Here is a 23,830-nt window from a genome sequence, read left to right as displayed (position 1 = left end):
TCGCTATATCGCTGAAATAAGGCCGATGCGACATTAAATTTTAATTCACTCACTCACTCATATGTGGACTCTTGGAATAAGGCGAGGTGAGGTGAAATGGGGTTTAACGTCGCGTCCAAGATTATTGCACTTATATAGCGACGTGCATGTACGTGTGTGTGTGTGTGTGGCTGCTTGTACTAGTCCGGACTGATGCCGATTTATAGTGCTTACTCACTCATATCATGCCGCAGTTTAACATGAATACCCCACTCAGACACAGTATACTGACTCTGAGCCGACCAGTTCTTGTTTTAGCCCCTTAATGCCGAGGGCCAGACATGGTAACAACAAGTACCATCTTTTAACGTCTTTTGGTATGACGCGGCCGGGGATCGAACCCCGGACCTTCCGCTCTCCGGGCGGACGCTCTACCACTAGACCACGGAGGCGGTCTCTTGGAATAAGGAAAAGAGTTTGCCGAGTACAGATGTAACATGTCAGTACGTACATGTACACATGCGTTTCCTTTCGCATTGATCAGGGATGGTTTATTTCATGGGTATTTTAAGCAATGAGCTGTTGTGTGGTTACCTATTCTTTTAGTGTGTGCTTGTGTGCTCAGATTCTGATGATGGTCTTATATTTACAAAAGCTGAAAGCCTGTATCCTTTATTCAACATGTAAGTAAACAGTTATTATGATGACTTGAATCATTCGAAAAACTTCTTTACAGATGTAACCATGGACCCGTGCCAATATACTTTCTATGACATTAGTTATAAGCCAACAATCAATACTTGCGTAGTGATTAGGCATTGTTTATTTCATGACTAGATTAAGCAATGAGCTGCTGTATGTTGTGTGGTAACCTGTTCTTTGCTGACGGTGTGTATGCTGCGATGCTGAATATCGTCTTATACTGACATATACAGAGAGTCCAAATCCTGTATTCAGCATTTAGGTGAACAGTTATCATAATAGCAAAATCATTTGAAAAACTTCTTTACAAAGGTAACCATGACTCTCTAAATGTAGACTGCGAGCATCAGTTTTGTTTTTACATTATCAATAACTGATAAGTATGACGATATCCCGATAGCTGTAGACCATGTGTGCCTAGTTGAAAGATGGTGAGGTGAAATGGGGTTTAACGTCGCGTCTAAGATTATTGCAGTTATATAGCGACGTGCATGTACGAGGATGACGCGGTCGGGGATCGAACCCCGGACCTTCCGCTCTCCGACAGACGCTCTACCACTAGACCACGGAGACGGTCACATGTATGCAAGAGTGTGTCTGCTTGTACTAGTCCGGACTGATGCCGATTTATGCCACATGCATGCAAGAGTACATGAAAGAGTTCTATTCATGCACCAATGTTTGGAATAATGTTTGGAATTGTTCGATTCCATAGCCAAAGGCGATATCTCCTATGGAAAAAAATATTGTCATTTGCAAATATGTCTTTGTATGCCACCTGTACTCAGAAATTGAATTATGTCCTTTTTTCAAATGGTGCTTAAATATAAAGGATTACATGAAATTTTATGTGATCATTTTCATTCATGTTTGAAATTAATGGACATCTTTCGGACTATGTTTCTACTGTTGCCATCGGTTTAAAAGAAATGGAAATAACAGAAATATTTAGACTTATTGATGAAATGGGATTGCTTGTCCGCCATACATACACGAACATCTATAATTCCAGATGTTTGAAAGACATTGGACACATAGACAGTTTTATTCAGTAAAAGGCCTCCGGCCCAAAATACATACAAGAGCAAGATCATGCATGCTCATATTATTTACGATGTACAAAAATATAACATTTGCCGAGATGTATGCATAAAGCATCATGTATAACGAGTGGCAAATCACTCTCCACAAGACTGTATGACAGTTATTTCGAGAAATATTCCCGCACCTCCAGCCCTTGGTGTCTACATTTCACAGCTTCTGAGGTTCAATCGAGTATGCATTCCAAGCATGCATTACAGCATTCAAGGCCTCAGTAACGTTTTAAGTGTCGCGGTGGACGTGTAGAGGGCATTTCCAAATTTGACGCATCAGTGACAAGTCTGATGGAATTCCCTATTTTGACCTTTAGCATATGTTCCTATTTTTTTTTCAGGTGAACATTTGACTTGCCTTTGCATGTGTTTGTGACGGGTGCAACCGGTGGGTCAGGATACGCTCACCTTTTCGCGAACACTTGGTATCATCACTGTTTGATAGTGATTCATAAACACATGCTCATGATGTAGTCGGAATCCTACACTCGACTCTGCTTTTGACAGAGATTTTGTGAATATGGAAAGGGTTTTGTCACTTTTATTTGTTCACATATTGTTTACTAAATGCACTCGTGTGTACCAATAAAAGACCACCTTTGTAAAACTTACTGCAACTTTATTTCTGACACAATAATCTTCGTTTTATTCAGGTCTACTTTCATACCAGAATGTTTACAAGAACTTTCCAGTGCTGGTATCGTTCTTTGCAGTTGTGAACACGTGTCAGACATTGCCGAGTCATCATCAGCGTCAATTCCAGCCCAAATTGCTTCCTATTCGTTCAACATCTCCAAACTTCCAGTCAAATGTATCCCCATTTTGACACTCCCTATCCCTATCGAGTGTAGTATTGTCCGAATCGTATAGTTGGTAAAGATTTCTTATGATGGTGTTGTCGCTATTATGTATAATAATAACTGAAATATGGACCTACACCGTTATGATGACTTCAATGAACCCACGAATGTCCAGAATTTGTCACAGTCGAATGTCTAGAATGAGGCACGTGTTCTGTTCTTAAACGTTGTGTTGGACGCAGGCAAGAAATCGGTGTTTTCCGATAAGTATCCCGTCCGCACTAGACAAGTAGATCAGCTTGGTCCTACGTGTGTGTGTGTGTGTGTGTGTGTGTGTGTGTGTGTGCGCGCGTACAGTATACTCAACAGTGAGAGGTCACTTTCTTATACACGCATGCCACTGAATAGAAACCTAGCCACAGCAGCTAATGAATATTTATCTTGCTGCCACTAACAATCATCCGAAATAAAGTTGCAGTAACTAGTATCACATAACAATATTTACAAAGTGGATACTATCGACTCACCTAAAGGTGGACGTGCATAACTATCAAACCACATTTTATTTCAAATCGGCCATATTTACAGAGACGAAAGAGACAGGACACGTTTCTGAAGTCACTGATACATCCACGGGTTCAAATCCAACAACCAAGTTTCAGTGTGTTCCTACATACATCAAGGTACACCAATTAGCAATCATTAAGCTAGTATTTACTTAATTACTGACTAAATAACAACATGAAGACAATCAAAATTTGAGCAAATAGGCTCATTATTCTTGCACTCGTTCAATCCCATTGAAAAGGGACTTAGTGCATGAGATATATTTATTGATATAAACGCAAAATATTTGTCTTATGCATATGCTTTTGTTTGTTTGTTGTTTAACGCCGCACTCAGCAATATTCTAGCTATATGACGGCGATCTTTAGATAATCGAATCTGGACCAGACAATCCAGTGATTTACATAATGAGATCGTTCCACGCAAATGGGATACGATGACATGCATCAGCCAAGTCAAGGAGGTGACCCTAATGCATATGCATATTGAAATATTAAACAGGGCGCTGATGCGAAAACACATAAGTTTTTATGACATTCATCTTCATATCAAACGGTTATAATGAATACACTAAAAAAACAAAAACACAAAAACGTGTTGATAATTTTAGAAAAGTAACCAACTACGTTTCAACTGAGCGATTGGGAGCTTGAGGTCTTGTGCTCACTATGTGCTAGGGATATAATTATAATCACACCTTATTATATAGCCATCTCATTATAAATACTGACATGTAATTAGTGGACAAAAATTAGTTGTTTAATCTTCAAGAATTCAATTTATTGACTTTGTTTTAAAACAGTAATTAGGTTGTGTGTATCAAAAACATTCTAGGTGTGTTGATTCCAAATTTTTGAGTGTGTTTGAAAGGTCTTTTATTGTGGTTTTAAAGGCTATTAACACTGTGCATACACAACACATCATATACGTACATGCAGATGCATAACATGCATAGATCTTCCTTAAAAAATAATACAAGAATATCAAGTGGATAACAAAATATTCTGAAGTTGTTATTGCAACATTTACTTTTCTTTGTCGAAACTTTCGTTGCAGCAATGAATGTAATCCGGTCTACAGGGCACATCTGCCAACATGTGCAATATAATTGAGATGCTCAGATTCATAATCTATACCTCACATCTATGTAACGGTTACTGCCTGCAAGAAATCGATCTTCATCTTTGACAGGATTCATACTTATAGAGGTCTGGGAGTGGATGTTTAGGTCGACATCCAATAGCTACGTACTGTCGGAAAGGGGCAAAGGAAAACCATATTTCTACAGGAAGCAATGCGTATCTGATAATAGCATATGACAGGTAACATTATTTAAAGAATAACCAACGAGCTACATGAATATAAGGACCTTTGGATTAATCTGGCGAGGAATTTTCAACATAAATTCGCGAGGGACAAACACTCCGTAATTCCGAGCTGCGAGCAGGTTATTCTTCATATCATCCAAGGTATTTTTTCCGAGACAAAAATTGTTTTCCTGATCTCAAGTGGAGTTCAGTTATTCTATTGATCATGTTGATGGAACGTTCAGCATACAATTGTTTGTGTTGTAGCTTAGTGGTTAAAGCATTCGCTTTTCTCGATTCCACGTATGGGTACAATGTGTGAAGACCATTTCTGGTGTCCCACGCCGTGATATGGCTGGGGTATTGCTAAAAGCGGCGTAAAACCATACTCACTCACTGGTAACAAGGGAGCTCTTAGTAAGTTTAAAGGTCATGCGTTCAATCATTATATTACAGATCCAGGATATGTTCCTTATATAATTCAGAGGTCAGCTGCGTATTTGCGTAAACTACGCATTAAATAAGCTGAAATACGCAGACAAATTAAATTCTAGCGTATCAAATACAAAAAACTTCAACTACGCCACTGAAATAAATTAATGCGTATATTACATCTATTAGATTAGTACAAAGGTGTCTTTCTTACAAAGCTAGCCGTCATATAGCTGGAATATTGCTGAGTGCGGCGTTAAACAACAAACAACAAATACAAAGCTAGGTTGTAAATAAAAAGGCTTCCGGGAGCGGGAGCCACAAACAGACGCAGATGACTTTTCTACCATTCACATAGTTTTAAATGATTTACAAGGATTGTTACGAAATAGGTTTAAAGTTAAATAGCCAAATGTCAAGAAACAGGTGGGTAAAAAATTTGAATACCCTCTAAAACTTGTGGACACTCAATCAAAATTAAATCCCTGGGTAAAATACACAAATAACCAAGAGCTTATCTACAGCTCTGTCATAATCACATTTTGAGAGGCGTTATAATGTCCACGGCTGCAAAACTGCTCACATCATGTCACACATCCCTTCCACAAAAGCAAAAATTCTTATATTTCCCCCTAATCGCATTGAGCCATCGAAAGCTATAATCACTACCAGCCATAATGTAGTCCCTCTTTTTGCCTGCTATGGGATAGTTCGGAGCCCAGGAAAAGTACGTCATTTTGCGGCCATCATGAAATACCCAGTGTCCTTCATTTGCTGCGTCCGAACCATCGATGTAGTAATTGCAAGGCCCAGTGTCTGCAAATAAGAGTGTGTTATCATAATTACTGCTTGACTGAAACACAAATAATACAGCATCACTTTAACTATTTGTGTATCGTTGAAATGAATATATGTTTGATATATCAATCCACCATTCTTTTATGTTATGATACCTTTTGCATGCTAGAACACTGCTGCTTGTGATGTTTTATCCTACCTGTGTTTATTCTGTAACCATACCATTGCATTGATGAATTGTTCTATCCTAGTTGTTTGCAAGACAATAACAGCGACATGAGCCCTTTCCGTAGTCATCGCTGAGTGCGGCGTTAAACAACAAACCAACCAACCAATCCATAGTGATGAGAAATAACTGCCAAAAGCCGACTCGATTGTATACGATCCCGACCCTATCATGATTTGGTTGGTTGGTTGGTTTGTTGTTGAACTCCGCACTCAGCAATATTCCAGCTATATGACGGCGGTCTGTAAATAATCGAGTCTGGAACAGACAATCCAATGACTGATATCATGAGCATCGATCCATGCAATTGGGATCGATGACATGTATCAACCAAGTCAGCGAGCCTGACCATCCGATCCCGTTAGTCGTCTTTTACGACAAGCATAGTCGCCTTTTATGGCAAGCATGGGTTGCTGAAGACCTATTCTACCCCGGAAATTCACGGGTCGACCTTATCATGAGCATGTGTTTATGTACCACTATCACATAGTGATGATACCAGGTGTTCACGAAAAGGTGAGCGTATTCTGCCCCCTAATGTGGCACCCGTCATTTATTGTTAACCGAACATAGGGTACAAGTCTAAATAGGGAATTGCACCGGACATCAGTTTTATCACTGATACATCAGACTTGGATATGTCTACCATAAAACTTTATACCAAGGACTTGATTTATTTGTTTGTTGTTTAACACCACACTTAGCAATATTCCATCTATAGGACGGCGATCTGTAAATAACGAGTCTGGACCAGACAATCCAGTGATTGACACCATGAACAACGATCCACGCAATTGGGATACGATGACATGCATCAACCAAGTCAGCGAGCCTGACCACCCGATCCCGTCAGTCGCCTTTTACGACAAGACCGTCAAACGACTCTGGCTCACAAGTTGTTGTTTTATTTAAGGGTTACATAACTAAAAGAATCAGTAAAGATTTCAAGAAATATTATGGTATACAGTATATTATATGTGGAGAATATGTTTCCGTGTTTGTTCAAGTAAATACTCTCCTTGCCTTTGAATGTGTTTTGGATGGGTGCCAATACGCTCCCCTTTTGGCGAATACCCGATAATCTCTATCTGATGGGGATTCATAAACACATGCTTACGTTGGTTTGGAGTTAAGCCGCGTTTAACAGTATTCCAGTTATACCTCGGCGTGTCAGCTTAATGTGAGCGGAAAGACCGAAGTGATGCAGGGTTCAAAAGTTTACCACCTTATTGAAACCTACGAGCACGGGTATGGTGCTGACAAACCAAGAAACAATATCGGTATTTGAACCCCCCATCACAGGTTTCTGGCGTGCTCAAGGAACGCGATTCTGAAAAGCAAATTGCGGCACCTAAGACGTTTTGGCAACCCATGTTCGCACATGGTTATATCGGATAACAATAGACAAATCAATGCATGTATTCAACACAAATGTTTAATGCCAGGACGAAATGTATCAGTCTGATATATGAAACGTGCATACAACAGTAAGAGTAAAATGTACAAACCTGGTGACGAGTTGATCTGCTTGACGACGTGGTTCTGCTTGGCCTCACTGTCAATAACAACAAAGTGTTCTCCTCTGGATTTACAGTCAGCAAGACCTTTGCCGTACGTCATCTTCTCCTGATGAAGCTGGTAACAGAAGTTGAGGAGACGGTTGTGGACGTAGCCAGATGGACAATCACCTGAGACAGACAAGGGCACTGATCATCCTTATGTAAGAAAAATATTTTAGGAAACACAGTTCTGGTGCAACTGTATTGATGATCAAATACAAATATAATAATATGATAGTAGTGTTTGCGTTTTTTTAAAGTGCCGCTCATAGTGAACATAAAGTTACGTAGTTGACTGTGCATGTACATTTCAGACGGATTGATCAGAAGATTTCTGAGGCATGGAACCTTTAAAATGTAAGTTCACATGAATGAATAAAGGAATGAGTGAATTTATGAATGAATGAATGACCTGTTGTGACGCTGTAGTACACTGTTCCCGTCTCTTGTTCTCCATGCTGCGGCGACATGAACAACACGTCGTGGAGCTGACACCGCCGGTGTTGCCGTCTGTAGAATACAGACACACACGCCTCATTCTGGAGACAGAGATCAACGCATTGGACGCCACTAAAAACGTTTGAAAATTCAGTTAGGATATTCATATTTACTGAAACGTCTGCCATGTTTGTTCTTTTAGTTCCTCGTCCAGTTCCAATAAAGGCTGATGTGTAGGTACCCGTTAGAAGGATTATCAGAGCCACCAGCATCTTTCTCGCGCTCATCAACGACTGAAGTCAGTGTCATCTGAGGACCTATTCAAGGCATATGTACAGAGATGCGTCGCAGATTCACATATTGATTCAATGCAAATGAGTATGGAAATGTATTGAAATCGCACAGGAACTCAATGATAGCGTGTATGACATATTATATTCGTAATTAAAAAAATCCCACCCCTCTATAAACATATAGACAAGGAGTGACACCCGCCATCTTGGTTCTTATTCAAGATTTCGCACTCGGTTCGAATCACAGCTCGATATCGCGTGAAATATGAATGTCACTTATTTCAACCTATTGGAACCTGCTAAACAAACCTAGGCTATACAATCATGTTCATCTATGGCGAACTTACCTCGTATTTCTTTTAAAACAACCATCAAATGTCAGCTCTATGCTGCGCCGCTGAGGTAAACAAGAAAAAGTTGGCCGGAAATTTAGGCGCTACACGGGCTTGAACTCTGCAAACGTTTCTGATTGGTTAAAATGTGTATCATAATATTAGCATATGGTGAAGGGAGGGTTTGGTTGGTTGGTTGGTTTGTTGTTTAACGCCGCACTCAGCATTATTCCAGCTATATGACGGCGGTCTGTAAATAATCGAGTCTGGACCAGATAATCCAGTGATTGACAGCATGAGCATCGATCCACGCAATAGGGATCGATGACATGTATCAACCAAGTCAGCGAGCCTGACCATCCGATCCCGTTAGTCGTCTTTTACGACAAGCATATTCGCCTTTTGCGGCAAGCATGGGTTACTGAAGACCTATCTACCCCGGATCCGGACGCTCTACCACTAGACCACGGAGGCGGTCATCACAAAGATCGACAAAATGGAGTAGAGATTTTGCTGGATGAGAGCATAGCTTTTTCTTTCACTGTACTTGAATTTTTTTGTTTGTTTTGTTGTTGTTTAACGCCGCACCCAGCAATATTCCAGCTATATGACGGCGGTCTGTAAATAATCGAGTCTGGACCAGACAATCCAGTGATTGACAGCATGAGCATCGATCCATGCAATTGGGATCGATGTCATGTATCAACGAAGTCAGCGAGCCTGACCACCCGATCCCGTTTGTCGTCTTTTACGACAAGCATAGTCGCCTTTTACGGGAAGTATTGGTTACTGAAGACCTTTTCTACCCCGGAATCTTCCCGGGTCGTGAAGGGAGGGAAATTCAACACCGTCGATGATAATCTGTTTCGAAATGGTAAACTATGCTGTAGATTTCCTTGTCAACCCCAACATTTTGCAAGCAGGCCTACCATTGACGGTTCTGAATTTCCCTCCTTTCACTGTGTGCTAATATTTCGATCCACTATTACTTATTTTAGCCAATCAGAAACGTTTGGCGAGTTCAAGGCCGTGAAGCGCCGTTATTTCCGGCCACCTTTTTCTTGTTTACCTCGGCCGCGAAGCTTAGGGTTGAGATTTGATACACCCCAACCCCTCCCGATAACTCCAATCTCACCATATGCACTCAAAACCCTCCCATTTCACTCCAATCTCACCCCATGCGTTATCAGTCCCGATACACTCTAATCCCTCTCAGTTCACTCTGATCCCACCCCGTGCTAACTGATCTCTCCCGGGACATTCCAATTTCTGGTGTGAATACAAGTCCCAGGTATTGATATAAAGACAGTGGGTGTACCATCATCTCCACAGACTATCTAACATTACTAATTGTTTCCCCATCAAGTAGGGGTATACATGAATACTTGCTTTAAACATGTTCGTCCAGATATGGAGAATTTATAATTGATATTGAAACTTTTAATAACATAAAAGTACGTGTTGTATTTTGTTAACTTTTTATGAGGAACTACTTTGTGATCATGCTGTCGATCACTGTTGTGACTGAGAAAGCGACTTGATCAGCTGTTGACTTGTCTTCGAAAGGTGCCATTTTATCATCAAAATGCATATAATACATGTACTATTTCATTGTCTCAATGTGTATGTTGCGTATTCACTAATACCAATAAGCACACGTACAGTTGTGTTCATACGTAAAAGTGTGTTAATGCTCTATCATTATAAAAATGCATAGCATTGAAAGTGATACCGAAGAATATATATGAAATATCCAAAAGGAAGATCTTCTACTTACAAGCCAGGACCATGTCATACCTCTGACACAATTGTATTTAAAATATTATACTTTTATTGCATTTACGTTTTCTTTTACAGTTTTTCATCGCTACGACTGTAGTAGTTGTTCTGCATATAATATACAGTGAGACAAATGTAGTCTCATCTGTAGACGACCCGTGAAGATCCGGGGTAGAAAAGGTCTTCAGCAACCCATGCTTGACTTAAAAGGCTACTATGCTTATCGTAAAAGGCGACTACGGTATCGGGTGGTCAGGCTCGCTGATTTGGTTGATGCATGTCATCGATCCCAATTGCGTGGATCGATGTTCATGATGTCAGTCACTCGATTGTCCGGTCCAGACTCGATTATTTACAGACAGCTGGAATCTTGCTGAGTGCGGCGTTAAATAACCAACCAACCAACCAATCGTCTGTAGGCGCTTGGAATTAATTACTAAAATGTAAATATATTATCTTGGTCTCGTCGCTATATGGCTGAAATAATGCTGATGCGATGTTAAAATTTAATTCACTCACTCACTCATCTGTAGACTCTTGGAATAAGGTGAGGTGAGGTGAAATGGTGTTTAACGTCGCGTCCAAGATTATTGCACATATATAGCGACTTGCATGTATGTGTGTGTGTGTGTGTGTGCGCGCGTTTGTGTGTGTGTGTGCGTGCGTGCAGTATAATCAACCGTGAGAGGTCACTTTCTTATACACGCATGCCACTGAATAGAAGCCTAGCCACAACAGCTAATGACATTCTATGAGTATTTGTCTGGCTGCCACTAACAATCATCAGAAATAAAGTTGCAGTATGTAGAACCACATAACAATATTTACAAAGTGGATACTATCGACTCATCTGAAGGAGGACGTGCATAACTATCAAACCACATTTTATTTCAAATCGGCCATATTTACAGAGACGAAAGAGACAGGACACGTTTCTGAAGTCACTGGTACACCCACGGGTTCAAAACCAACAACCAAGTTTCAGTGTGTTCCTACATACTTTAAGGTACACCAATTAGCAATCATTAAGCTAGTATTTACTTAATTACTGACTAAATAACAACTTAAAGACTATCAAAACTTGAGCACATAGGCTCATTATTCTTGCACTCGTTCAATCCCATTGAGAAGGGACTTAGTGCACGAGATATATTTATTGATATAAACGCAAAATATTTCTCTAATGCATATGCTTCTTGTCACTCGTATCTTGCCTGTGTTTGGGACTGATTGGTTTGTTGTTTAACGCCGCACTCAGCAATATTCCAGCTATATGACGGCGATCTGTTGATAATAGAATCTGGACCAGACAATCCAGTGATTTACATAATGAGCATCGTTTTTCACGTAAATGGGATACGATGACATGCATCAGCCAAGCCAACGGTTATTATGAATACACTAAAAAACAAAAACAAAAAACGTTTTGATAATTTCCGAAGAGTAACCAACTACGTTTCAGTAATGTGATTGGGAGTTTGAGGTCTTGTGCTCACTAACTGTGCTAGGGATATAATTATAATTACACCTCATTATATAACCATCTCATTATAAATACTGACATGTAATAAGTGGACAAAGATTAGTTGTTTAATCTTCAAGAATTCAATTTAAATCAGTAATTGGGTTGTGTGTGTAACAAAAATCAAGGTGTGTTGATTCCGAATCTTTGAGTGTGTTTGAAAGTTCTTTGTGTGTGGTTTTAAAGGCTATTAACACTGTGCATACACAACACAGCATATACGTACATGCAGATGCATAAAATGCATAGATCTTCCTTGAAAAATAATACAAGAATATCAAGTGGATAACAAAATATTCTGAAGTTGTTATTGCAACATTTACTTTTCTTTGTCGAAACTTTTGTTGCTGCAATGAATGTAATCTGGTCGACGGGGCACACCTGCCAACATGTCCAATATAATTGAGATGCTCAGATTCATAATCTATACCTCACATCTAAGTAACGGTTACTGCCTGCAAGAAAACGATCTTCATCTTTGACAGGATTGATACTTATAGAGGTCTGGGAGTGGATGTTTAGGGCGACATCCAATAGCTACATACTGTCGGAAAACCGTATCTCTACAGGTAGCAATGCGTATCTGATAATAGCATATGACAGGTGATATTATTTAAAGAATAACCAACGAGCTACATGAATATAAGGACTTTGGGATAAATCTGGCTGGGAATTTTCAAAATAAATTCGCGAGGGACAAACACGCCGTAATTCCGAGCTGCGAGCAGGTTATTCTTTATATTATCCAAGGTATTTTTTCTGAGACAAAGGTTGGTTTCCTGATCTCAAGTGGAGTTCAGTTATTCTATTGATAACGTTGACGGAACGTCCTGTATACAATCGTTTGTGACGTCATGAACAATTATTTGGAAATGGAAAACTGGTTTATTGCATATAGAGAAGTTTCGATGAAGATTCTTACACCGTTATCAAGCTGGAGTGACTGCAACCAAGTGACGAGATTAAAATATGCATAACATGTTGTGATAAGCAAGTTAACATTAGCAACAACAACAACAGGTAATGGACAACAAGTAACACACAGATGATTGGCCTGAGCCAGATGTACAGTAAGGATAACAAATAGCACACATGTTGGTTGGTTGGTTTCTGTTTAACGCCGCACTCAGCAATATTCCAGCTATATGACGGCGGTCTGTAAATAATCGAGTCTGGACCAGACAATCCAGTGATTGATAGCATGATCATCGATCCACGTAATTGGGATCGATGACATGCATCAGCCAAGTCAGCGAGTCTGACCACCTGATCCCGTTAGTCGCCTTTTACGACAAGCTTAGTTGCCTTTTACGGCAAGCACGGTTTGCTGAAGACCGTTTCTAACCCGGATCTTCACGGGTAGTCTTTGGGACTGATGCTACGGGTGGAGCAGCACACGGTCACCTTTTCGAGGACACTTGGTGTAGTCACTATTGGATAGTGATTTATGGACACATTGATACCAGAATACATATGATGAATTATCTATGACCTACATGTATTAAGCAACAAGGGGGCGGTCGTGTAGCCTAGTGGTTAAAGGGTTCGCTCTTTACGCCGAAGACACGGGTTCGATTCTAGGTATGGGTACAATGTGTGAAGACCATTTCTGTTGTCCCCCGTCGTGATATTGCTGGGGTATTGCTAAAAGCGGCGTAAAACCATACTCACTCACAAGGGAGCTCTGGGTAAGTTTAAAGGTCATGCGTTCAATCATTATATTACAGATCCAGGATATGTTCCTTATATAATTCAGAGATCAGCTGCGTATTTGTGTAAACTACGCATTTAATAAGCTGAAATACGGAGAAAAATTGAATTCTAGCGTATCAAATACAAAAAATTACAAATACACCATTGAAATAAATTAATGCGTATATAACATCTATTAGATTAGTACAAAGGTGTCTTTCTTACAAAGCTAGCCGTCATATAGCTGGAATATTGCTGAGTGCGGCGTTAAACAACAAACAACAAATACAAAGCTAGGTTGTAAACAAAAGAGCTTCCGGGAGCCGCAAACAGACGCAGATGACTTTTCTACCATTCACATAGTTTTAAATGATTTACAAGGATTGTTACGAAATAGGTTTAAAGTTAAATAGCCAAATGTCAAGAAACAGGAGGGTAAAAAATTTGAATACCCTTTCAAACTTGTGGATACTCAATCAAAATTAAATCCCTGGGTAAAATACCCAAATAACCACAAGCTTATCTATAGCTCTGTCATAATCACATTTTGAGAGGCGTTTTAATGTCCACGGCTGCAAAACTGCTCACATCATGTCACACATCCCTTTCACATAGGTAACATTGCTTAAATGCCCCCCTAATTGCATTATACCATCGAAAGCTATGACCACGAACAGCCATAATGTAGTCCCTCTTTTCGTTCCCATGGGGAAAGCCCGGAGCCCAGGGAAGGTACGTCATATTACGGCCATCATGAAATACCCAGTGTCCTTCATTTGCTGCGTCCGACCCATCGAAGTAGTAATTGCAAGGCCTAGTGTCTGCAAATAAGATTTATCATAATTACTGCTTGACTGAAACACAATTAATACAGCATCACTTTAACTATTTGTGTATCGTTGAAATGGATATGTTTGATATATCAATCCATCATTCTTTTATGTTATGATACATTGTGCATGCTAGAACACTACTGCTTGTGATGTTTTATCCTACCTGTGTTTATTCTGTAACCTTACGATTGCATTGAAGAAAAGTCCTATCCTAGTTGTTTGCAAGACAATAACAGCGACATGAGCCCTTTCCATAGTCATCGCTGAGGGCAGCGTTAAACAACCAACCAACCAACCAATCCATAGTCATCAGAAATAACTGCCAAACGCCGACTCGATTGTATACGATCCCGACCCAATCATGATTTGGTTGGTTGGTTGGTTTGTTGTTTAATGCCGCACTCAGCAATATTCCAGCTGACGTTAATACCGTTTGTGTTCCTAATTGGAGCAAGTTATGGGTAACACTTTCAGCATCAAATGTATTACACCTTGCAACTTTATTACCAAACGGGTTGCTATGTGCATTTCACTTTGTAATAAGACTCTCCAGCCGTTTTGTAATAATTATTACACTTTGCAACTTTATTACCAAACGGGTTGCAACATAGCCTTTCATAGCCATACTTTGGATGACAGCTGGCTGGGACAGAATTGGTATATACCAATTCTGTTTCCTCTTTTTCAGTTGGTGCATTCTTCCAAAGACAACATCACACACTATCTTTTGGCATATGCTTCCACAGCTTCTTAAATGATTTAACCAGCTCTGAACCCGATGAGTAGGAGTCTGTTCAAGATATTGTGGTCCATATTTGAATAACTGACGAGGATTGTTATTGTCAATAACAGAGAATTAATGTTAAATTGGTCCCGTGAAGATCCCTGTTGGAACAGGTCTTTCGCAACCCTCGCTTGTCTCAAGAGGCGACTGTGCTTGTCGTAAGAGGCGGCCAACGGGATCGGATGGTCGGGCTCGATTATTTACAGACCCCCGCCATCTGGAAATTTTCTGATTGCGGAGTTTAACAATAAACAAAGGAATAAGTCGTCAGTATAGTTTTCAAAGTGTTTTATTGAAGACATTTAGGGACATTTCCAAGTTTGACGATCCTTTTGGAAGAAAGTCTTCAACTTATGGTAATTCAAGCGCCATGTTGTTAGTACCAGGACACCGATAAGAAAATTTGAAATGTCACATTAGCGCCGCGCTTTGAATATCGGACCAACAGTCACACGCATCACACTGCCGAGTTCCCGTCTGTGCAATCAAAATGGTTAGGTTTCCTTGATCTATCAGCTGAATTTATATCATGTCCGTACCAAAGACATTCATGTTAACTGTACCACCCTCTGTACTGAAGACGTGAAAATCAAGAAACTCAAATCTGCTTGCATGTCAGTGACAGCTTCGAACGATCGAAGGGCAAGGTCGCCACCGGAATAAGAAAAGACAACCGCGATCCACTCACAGCGTTTTACACTAGAGATAGGGAATGTTACTGTTCACATTTGGGATGTTTGGGGCTACAAAATCAGAAGTCAAGCACACTTCCACGGAGTTTCGAATGATTTGTATCGGAACTGTAAACTTTAGTGATCTGGTAGTGCTGTCGTGTTCGTTCATTCATGAACAACACCTCCCGAAACAGCGCCACAAAATACGCTTCAACATGTTCAAAGGGGACACCGATGGCCCAACCGGATCATCCCAAGTAAGTCTTGATATCTGTCCAGATTGTTTAAACAGACTTCATTTCACCACGCTTATCCTTTTACGCTAAATCAAATTGAAAGTTGCGAGGAGAAAATGGTCGGGTGCGTCACGCTCAAGGGACGCGCTCGATCGGCAGTCGTACATTGTAAATCGATTTATAGATCTAGCTCGATCATATGTCTGCAGAAGCTCTATGCATAATTTATATAGAATGTAAACCGAATTTGACGAGTGTGACTCTCTTGTTTGGTTTAATAAAGTGCCTGTGGCCTAAATATCTCTCGTTCTCATGAATTTCTTCAGTTCTGCCTTGTAATCGCAAAATGAATGATGTCTCGCGATTTTTTATGAATGAAAAAAGTAGTCCTGTTGTGACAGAGGTCACGGTTATCCAATCAAAACGAATAAAACAAGGTCAACCTTGTACGACACACGTGTGACGTACGGATTTAGTATCTTACCACCTGTATCTTCACCACGTGGGTAATAATGATTCATAAACACGTGGTTACGTTGGTTGGGAGATACGCCGCTTTTAACAGTATTCCAGTTATATCACGGCGTGAGAGGAAAGACCGAAGTGATGCAGGGCTCAAAAGTTTACCACCTTTACCACACGAGCACGGGTATGGTGCTGACAAACCTAGAAACAATATCAGGATCTGGCGTGCCAAAGGAACGCGGTTCTGCAGAGCAAATTGCGGCACCTAAGACGTTCTGCTTGGATAACGATAGATTAATCAATGCATGTTTTCAACACAAATGTTTAATGCCAGGACGAAATGCCTCAGTCTGATATATGAAACGTGCATACAACAGGAAGAGTTAAAAATACAAACCTGATGACGAGTTGATCTGCTTGACGACGTGGTTCTGCTTGGCCTCACTGTCAATAACAACAAAGTGTTCTCCTCTGGATTTACAGTCAGCAAGACCTTTGTCGTACGTCATCTTCTCCTGATAAAGCTGGTAACAGAAGTTGAGGAGACGGTTGTGGACGTAGCCAGATGGACAATCACCTGAGACAGACAAAGGCATTTATCATCTATATGTAAAAAAGTGAACATATGATATCATCCTATACATTAACAGGAAGCAGAGTGATAAAAACAATTTAGGAAACACAGTTCTAGTGCAACTGTAGTGATGATAAAATACAAATATAAAATATATAATATGATAGTAGTGTTTGCGTTTTTTTAAAGTGCCGCTCATAGTGAACATAAAGTTACGTAGTTGACTGGGCATGTACATTTCAGACGGATTGATCAGGCGATTTCTGAGGCAATGAACCTTTAAAATGTAAGTTCACATGAATGAATAAATGAATGAATGAATTTATGAATGAATTAAATGACCTGTTGTGACGCTGTAGTACACTGTTCCCGTCTCTTGTTCTCCGTCCTGCGGCGACATGAACAACACGTCGTGGAGCTGACACCGCCGGTGTTGCCGTCTGTAGAATACAGACACACACGCCTCATTCTGGAGACAGAGATCAACGCATCGGACGCCACTAAAAACGTTTGAAATTTCAGTTAGGATATTCATATTTACTGAAACGTCTGCCATGTTTGTTCTTTTAGTTCCTCGTCCAGTTCCAATAAAGGCTGATGTGTAGGTACCCGTAAGGATTATCAGAGCCACCAGCATCTTTCTCGCACTCATCAACGACTGAAGTCAGTGTCATCTAAGGACCTTTTCAAAGCATATGTAAAGAGATGCTTCACTGATTCACATATCGATTCAATGCAAATGTGTATGGAAACGTATTGAAATCGGTCTTCAGCAACCAATACTTACCGTAAGAGGCGACTATGACTGTCGTAAGAGGCGACTAACGGGATCGGGTGGTCAGGCTCGCTGACTTGGTTGATGCATGTCATCAATCCCAGTTGCGTAGATATATGCTCATGATGTCAATCACTGGATTGTCTGGCCCAGACTCGATTATTTACAGACAGCCGTGATATAACTGGAATATTGCTGAGTGCGGCGTTAAACAACAAACAAACAAACAAACATTACAGTTATAGTCAATACAAAGCTTCAACTCAACAAAATAATCAGTCTCCAATATCCACCGCAACAGGTTCCGCAAAAAGCAGATCCATCACCCCAATGGCCATGGAGAAGCAAATGAATGAATAAAGCTGTTTAACTTGACGCCCCTTGACTTAATGTTTTATGGGGAACTACTTTGTGCTCACGCTGTCGATCACTGTTGTGACTGAGAATGCGACTTGATCAGCTGTTGACTTGTCTTCGAAAGGTGGCATTTTATCATCAAAATGCATATATATTATAATACTTGTACTATTTCGAGTCTAAATGTGTATGTTTCGTATTCACTAATAACAATAAGCTCACAGTTGTGTTCATACGTAAAAGTGTGTTAATGCTCTATCATTATTAAGTTGCATACAATTGAAAGTGATACCGAAGAATATATATGAAATATCCAAAAGGAAGATCTTCTACTTACAAGCCAGGACCATGTCATACCTCTGACACAATTGTATTTAAAATATTATACTTTTTTTGCATTTACGTTTTCTTTTACAGTTTTTCATCGCTACGACTGTAGTAGTTGTTCTGCATATAATACACAGTGAGACAAATGTAGTCTTATCTGTAGACGAGCCATGAAGATCCGGGGAAGAATAGGTCTTCAGCAACCCATGCTTGACTTAAAAGGTGACTGTGCTTGTCGTAAAAGGCGACTACGGGATCGGGTGGTCAGGCTCGCTGATTTGGTTGATGCATGTCATCGATCCCAATTGTGTGGATCGATGTTCATGATGTCAGTCACTCGACTGTCCGGTCCAGACTCGATTATTTACAGACCGCCGTCATATAGCTGGAATCTTGCTGAGTGCGGCGTTAAATAACCAACCAACCAACCAATCATCTGTAGGGGCTTTGAATTAATAACTAAATTGTATATATATGTGTGTGTGTGTGTGTGTGTGTGTGTGTGTGTGTGTGTGTGTGTGTGTTCTGCTGCATGTGCTAGTCCGGACTGATGCCGATGTATAGAACTAGCTCACTGAGATACCATGCCTCAGTTTAACATGAATACCCCACTCAGACACATTATACTGACTCCGAGCCGACCAGTCCTTGTCTTAGCCCCTTAATGCCGAGCGCCAGACATGGTAACAACAAGTTCCATCTTTTAACGTCTTTTGGTAAGACGCGACCGGGGATCAAACCCCTGATCGGGCGGACGCTCTACCACTAGACCACGGAGGCGGTCTCTTGGAACAAGGAAAAGAGTTTGGCGAGTACAGATGTAACATGCCAGTACGTACATGTACACATGCGTTTCCTTTCGCATTGATCAGGGATGGTTTATTTCATGGGTATTTTAAGCAATGAGCTGCTGTGTGGTTACCTATTCTTTTAGTGTGTGCCTGTGTGCTCAGATTCTGAATATGGTCTTATATTTACAAAACCTCAGAGCCTGTATCCTTTTTTCAACATGTAAGTAAACAGTTATTATGATGACTTGAATTATTCGAAAAACTTCTTTACAGATGTAACCATGGACCCTTGCCAATATACTTTCTATGACATTAGATATAAGCCAACAATCAATACTTGCGTAGTGATTAGGCATTGTTTATTTCATGACTAGATTAAGCAATGAGCTGCTGTATGTTGTGTGGTAACCTGTTCTTTGCTGACGGTGTGTATGCTGCGATGCTGAATATCGTCTTATACTGACATATACAGAGAGTCCAAATCCTGTATTCAGCATATAGGTGAACAGTTATCATAATAGCAAAATCATTTGAAAAACTTCTTTACAAAGGTAACCATGACTCTCTAAATGTAGACTGCGAGCATCAGTTTTGTTTTTACATTATCAATAACTGATAAGTATGACGATATCCCGATAGCTGTAGACCATGTGTGCCTAGTTGAAAGATGGTGAGGTGAAATGGGGTTTAACGTCGCGTCTAAGATTATTGCAGTTATATAGCGACGTGCATGTACGAGGATGACGCGGTCGGGGATCGAACCCCGGACCTTCCGCTCTCCGACAGACGCTCTACCACTAGACCACGGAGACGGTCACATGTATGCAAGAGTGTGTCTGCTTGTACTAGTCCGGACTGATGCCGATTTATGCCACATGCATGCAAGAGTACATGAAAGAGTTCTATTCATGCACCAATGTTTGGAATAATGTTTGGAATTGTTCGATTCCATAGCCAAAGGCGATATCTCCTATGGAAAAAAATATTGTCATTTGCAAATATGTCTTTGTATGCCACCTGTACTCAGAAATTGAATTATGTCCTTTTTTCAAATGGTTCTTAAATATAAAGAATTACATGAAATTTTATGTGATCATTTTTATTCATGTTTGAAATTAATGGACATCTTTCGGACTATGTTTCTACTGTTTCCATCGGTTTAAAAGAAATGCAAATAACAGGAATATTTAGACTTATTGATGAAATGGGATTGCTTGTCCGCCATACATACACGAACATCTATAATTCCAGATGTTTGAAAGACATTGGACACATAGACAGTTTTATTCAGTAAAAGGCCTCCGGCCCAAAATACATACAAGAGCAAGATCATGCATGCTCATATTATTTACGATGTACAAAAATATAACATTTGCCGAGATGTATGCATAAATCATCATGTATAACGAGTGGCAAATCACTCTCCACAAGACTGTATGACAGTTATTTCGAGAAATATTCCCGCACCTCCAGCCCTTGGTGTCTACATTTCACAGCTTCTGAGGTTCAATCGAGCATGCATTCCAAGCATGCATTACAGCATTCAAGGCCTCAGTAACGTTTTAAGTGTCGCGGTGGACGTGTGGAGGACATTTCCAAATTTGACGCATCAGTGACAAGTCTGATGGAATTCCCTATTTTGACCTTTAGCATATGTTCCTATTTTTTTTTCAGGTGAACATTTGACTTGCCTTTGCATGTGTTTGTGACGCGTGCAACCGGTGGTTCAGGATACGCTCACCTTTTCGCGAACACTTGGTATCATCACTGTTTGATGGTGATTCATAAGCACATGCTCATGATGTAGTCGGAATCCTACACTCGACTCTGCTTTTGACAGAGATTTTGTGAATATGGAAAGGGTTTTGTCACTTTTATTTGGTTACATATTGTTTACTAAATGCACTCGTGTGTACCAATAAAAGACCACCTTTGTAAAACATACTGCAACTTTATTTCTGACACAATAAACTTCGTTTTATTCAGGACTACTTTCATACCAGAATGTTTACAAGAACTTTCCAGTGCTGGTATCGTTCTTTGCAGTTGTGAACACGTGTCTGACATTGCCGAGTCATCATCAGCGTCAATTCCAGCCCAAATTGCTTCCTATTCGTTCAACATCTCCAAACTTCCAGTCAAATGTATCCCCATCTTGACACTCCCTATCCCTATCGAGTGTAGTATTGTCCGAATCGTATAGTTGGTAAAGATTTCTTATGATGGTGTTGTCGCTATTATGTATAATAATAACTGAAATATGGACCTACACCGTTATGATGACTTCAATGAACCCACGAATGTCCAGAATTTGTCACAGTCGAATGTCCAGAATGAGGCACGTGTTCTGTTCTTGAATCTTGTGTTGGACGCAGGCAAGAAATCGGTGTTTTCCGATAAGTATCCCGTCCGCACTAGACAAGTAGATCAGCTTGGTCCTACGTGTGTGTGTGTGTGTGTGTGTGTGTGTGTGTGTGTGTGTGTGTGTGTGTGTGTGTGTGTGTGCGTGTGTGCGTACAGTATACTCAACAGTGAGAGGTCACTTTCTTATACACGCATGCCACTGAATAGAAACCTAGTGTGTTCCTACATACATCAAGGTACACCAATTAGCAATCATTAAGCTAGTATTTACTTAATTACTGACTAAATAACAACATGAAGACAATCAAAATTTGAGCAAATAGGCTCATTATTCTTGCACTCGTTCAATCCCACTGAAAAGGGACTTAGTGCATGAGATATATTTATTGATATAAACGCAAAATATTTGTCTTATGCATATGCTTTTGTTTGTTTGTTGTTTAACGCCGCACTCAGCAATATTCTAGCAATATGACGGCGATCTTTAGATAATCGAATCTGGACCAGACAATCCAGTGATTTACATAATAGGCATCGTTCCACGCAAATGGGATACGATGACATGCATCAGCCAAGTCAACGAGGTGACCCTAATGCATATGCATATTGAAATATTAAACAGGGCGCTGATGCGAAAACACATAAGTTTTTATGACATTCATCTTCATATCAAACGGTTATAATGAATACACTAAAAAAACAAAAACACAAAAACGTTTTGATAATTTTAGAAAAGTAACCAACTACGTTTCAACTAAGCGATTGGGAGCTTGAGGTCTTGTGCTCACTATGTGCTAGGGATATAATTATAATCACACCTTATTATATAGCCATCTCATTATAAATACTGACATGTAATTAGTGGACAAAAATTAGTTGTTTAATCTTCAAGAATTCAATTTATTGACTTTGTTTTAAAACAGTAATTAGGTTGTGTGTATCAAAAACATTCTAGGTGTGTTGATTCCGAATCTTTGAGTGTGTTTGAAAGGTCTTTGTGTGTGTTTTAAAGGCTATTAACACTGTGCATACACAACACATCATATACGTACATGCAGATGCCTAAAATGCATAGATCTTCCTTAAAAAATAATACAAGAATATCAAGTGGATCACAAAATATTCTGAAGTTGTTATTGCAACATTTACTTTTCTTTGTCGAAACTTTCGTTGCAGCAATGAATGTAATCCGGTCTACAGGGCACATCTGCCAACATGTGCAATATAATTGAGATGCTCAGATTCATAATCTATACCTCACATCTATGTAACGGTTACTGCCTGCAAGAAATCGATCTTCATCTTTGACAGGATTCATACTTATAGAGGTCTGGGAGTGGATGTTTAGATCGACATCCAATAGCTACATACTGTCGGAAAGGGGCAAAGGAAAACCATATTTCTACAGGAAGCAATGCGTATCTGATAATAGCATATGACAGGTAACATTATTTAAAGAATAACCAACGAGCTACATGAATATAAGGACCTTGGGATTAATCTGGCGAGGAATTTTCAACATAAATTCGCGAGGGACAAACACTCCGTAATTCCGAGCTGCGAGCAGGTTATTCTTCATATCATCCAAGGTATTTTTTCCGAGACAAAAATTGTTTTCCTGATCTCAAGTGGAGTTCAGTTATTCTATTGATCATGTTGATGGAACGTTCAGCATACAATTGTTTGTGTTGTAGCTTAGTGGTTAAAGCATTCGCTTTTCTCGATTCCACGTATGGGTACAATGTGTGAAGACCATTTCTGGTGTCCCACGCCGTGATATGGCTGGGGTATTGCTAAAAGCGGCGTAAAACCATACTCACTCACTGGTAACAAGGGAGCTCTTAGTAAGTTTAAAGGTCATGCGTTCAATCATTATGTTACAGATCCTGGATATGTTCCTTATATAATTCAGAGGTCAGCTGCGTATTTGCGTAAACTACGCATTAAATAAGCTGAAATACGCAGACAAATTAAATTCTAGCGTATCAAATACAAAAAACTTCAAATACGCCACTGAAATAAATTTATGCGTATACTACATCTATTAGATTAGTACAAAGGTGTCTTTATTACAAAGCTAGCCGTCATATAGCTGGAATATTGCTGAGTGCGGCGTTAAACAACAAACAA

General features: G+C 39.9%; 2 protein-coding genes across 2 annotated transcripts; both read right to left on the bottom strand.

Annotated features, from left to right (window-relative positions):
• Nucleotides 1-5,723: 5,723 nt before the first annotated feature.
• Nucleotides 5,724-8,210, bottom strand: LOC125376775. The gene is made up of 3 exons (XM_048388680.1): nt 7,877-8,210; nt 7,414-7,593; nt 5,724-5,734 (listed from the first exon to the last, which is right to left on the bottom strand). The coding sequence occupies exons 1-3, from the start codon at nt 8,187-8,189 to the stop codon at nt 5,724-5,726; spliced, it is 504 nt and encodes a 167-aa protein (XP_048244637.1). The 5' UTR covers nt 8,190-8,210.
• Nucleotides 8,211-13,726: 5,516 nt separating this feature from the next.
• Nucleotides 13,727-17,924, bottom strand: LOC124124074 (perlucin-like). Its single transcript, XM_046487194.1, has 3 exons — nt 17,429-17,924; nt 16,910-17,089; nt 13,727-14,341 (listed from the first exon to the last, which is right to left on the bottom strand). Exons 1-3 carry the CDS (start codon nt 17,736-17,738, stop codon nt 14,115-14,117), a joined length of 717 nt encoding a protein of 238 aa, XP_046343150.1. The 5' UTR covers nt 17,739-17,924; the 3' UTR covers nt 13,727-14,114.
• Nucleotides 17,925-23,830: the final 5,906 nt, after the last annotated feature.

The sequence above is a fragment of the Haliotis rufescens genome, unplaced genomic scaffold, assembly GCF_023055435.1.
Source record: "Haliotis rufescens isolate VD_foot unplaced genomic scaffold, xgHalRufe1.0.p SCAF_76, whole genome shotgun sequence".
Taxonomy (NCBI): Eukaryota; Metazoa; Mollusca; class Gastropoda; order Lepetellida; family Haliotidae; genus Haliotis; species Haliotis rufescens.
This window is presented reverse-complemented; position numbering and strand designations above follow the sequence as displayed.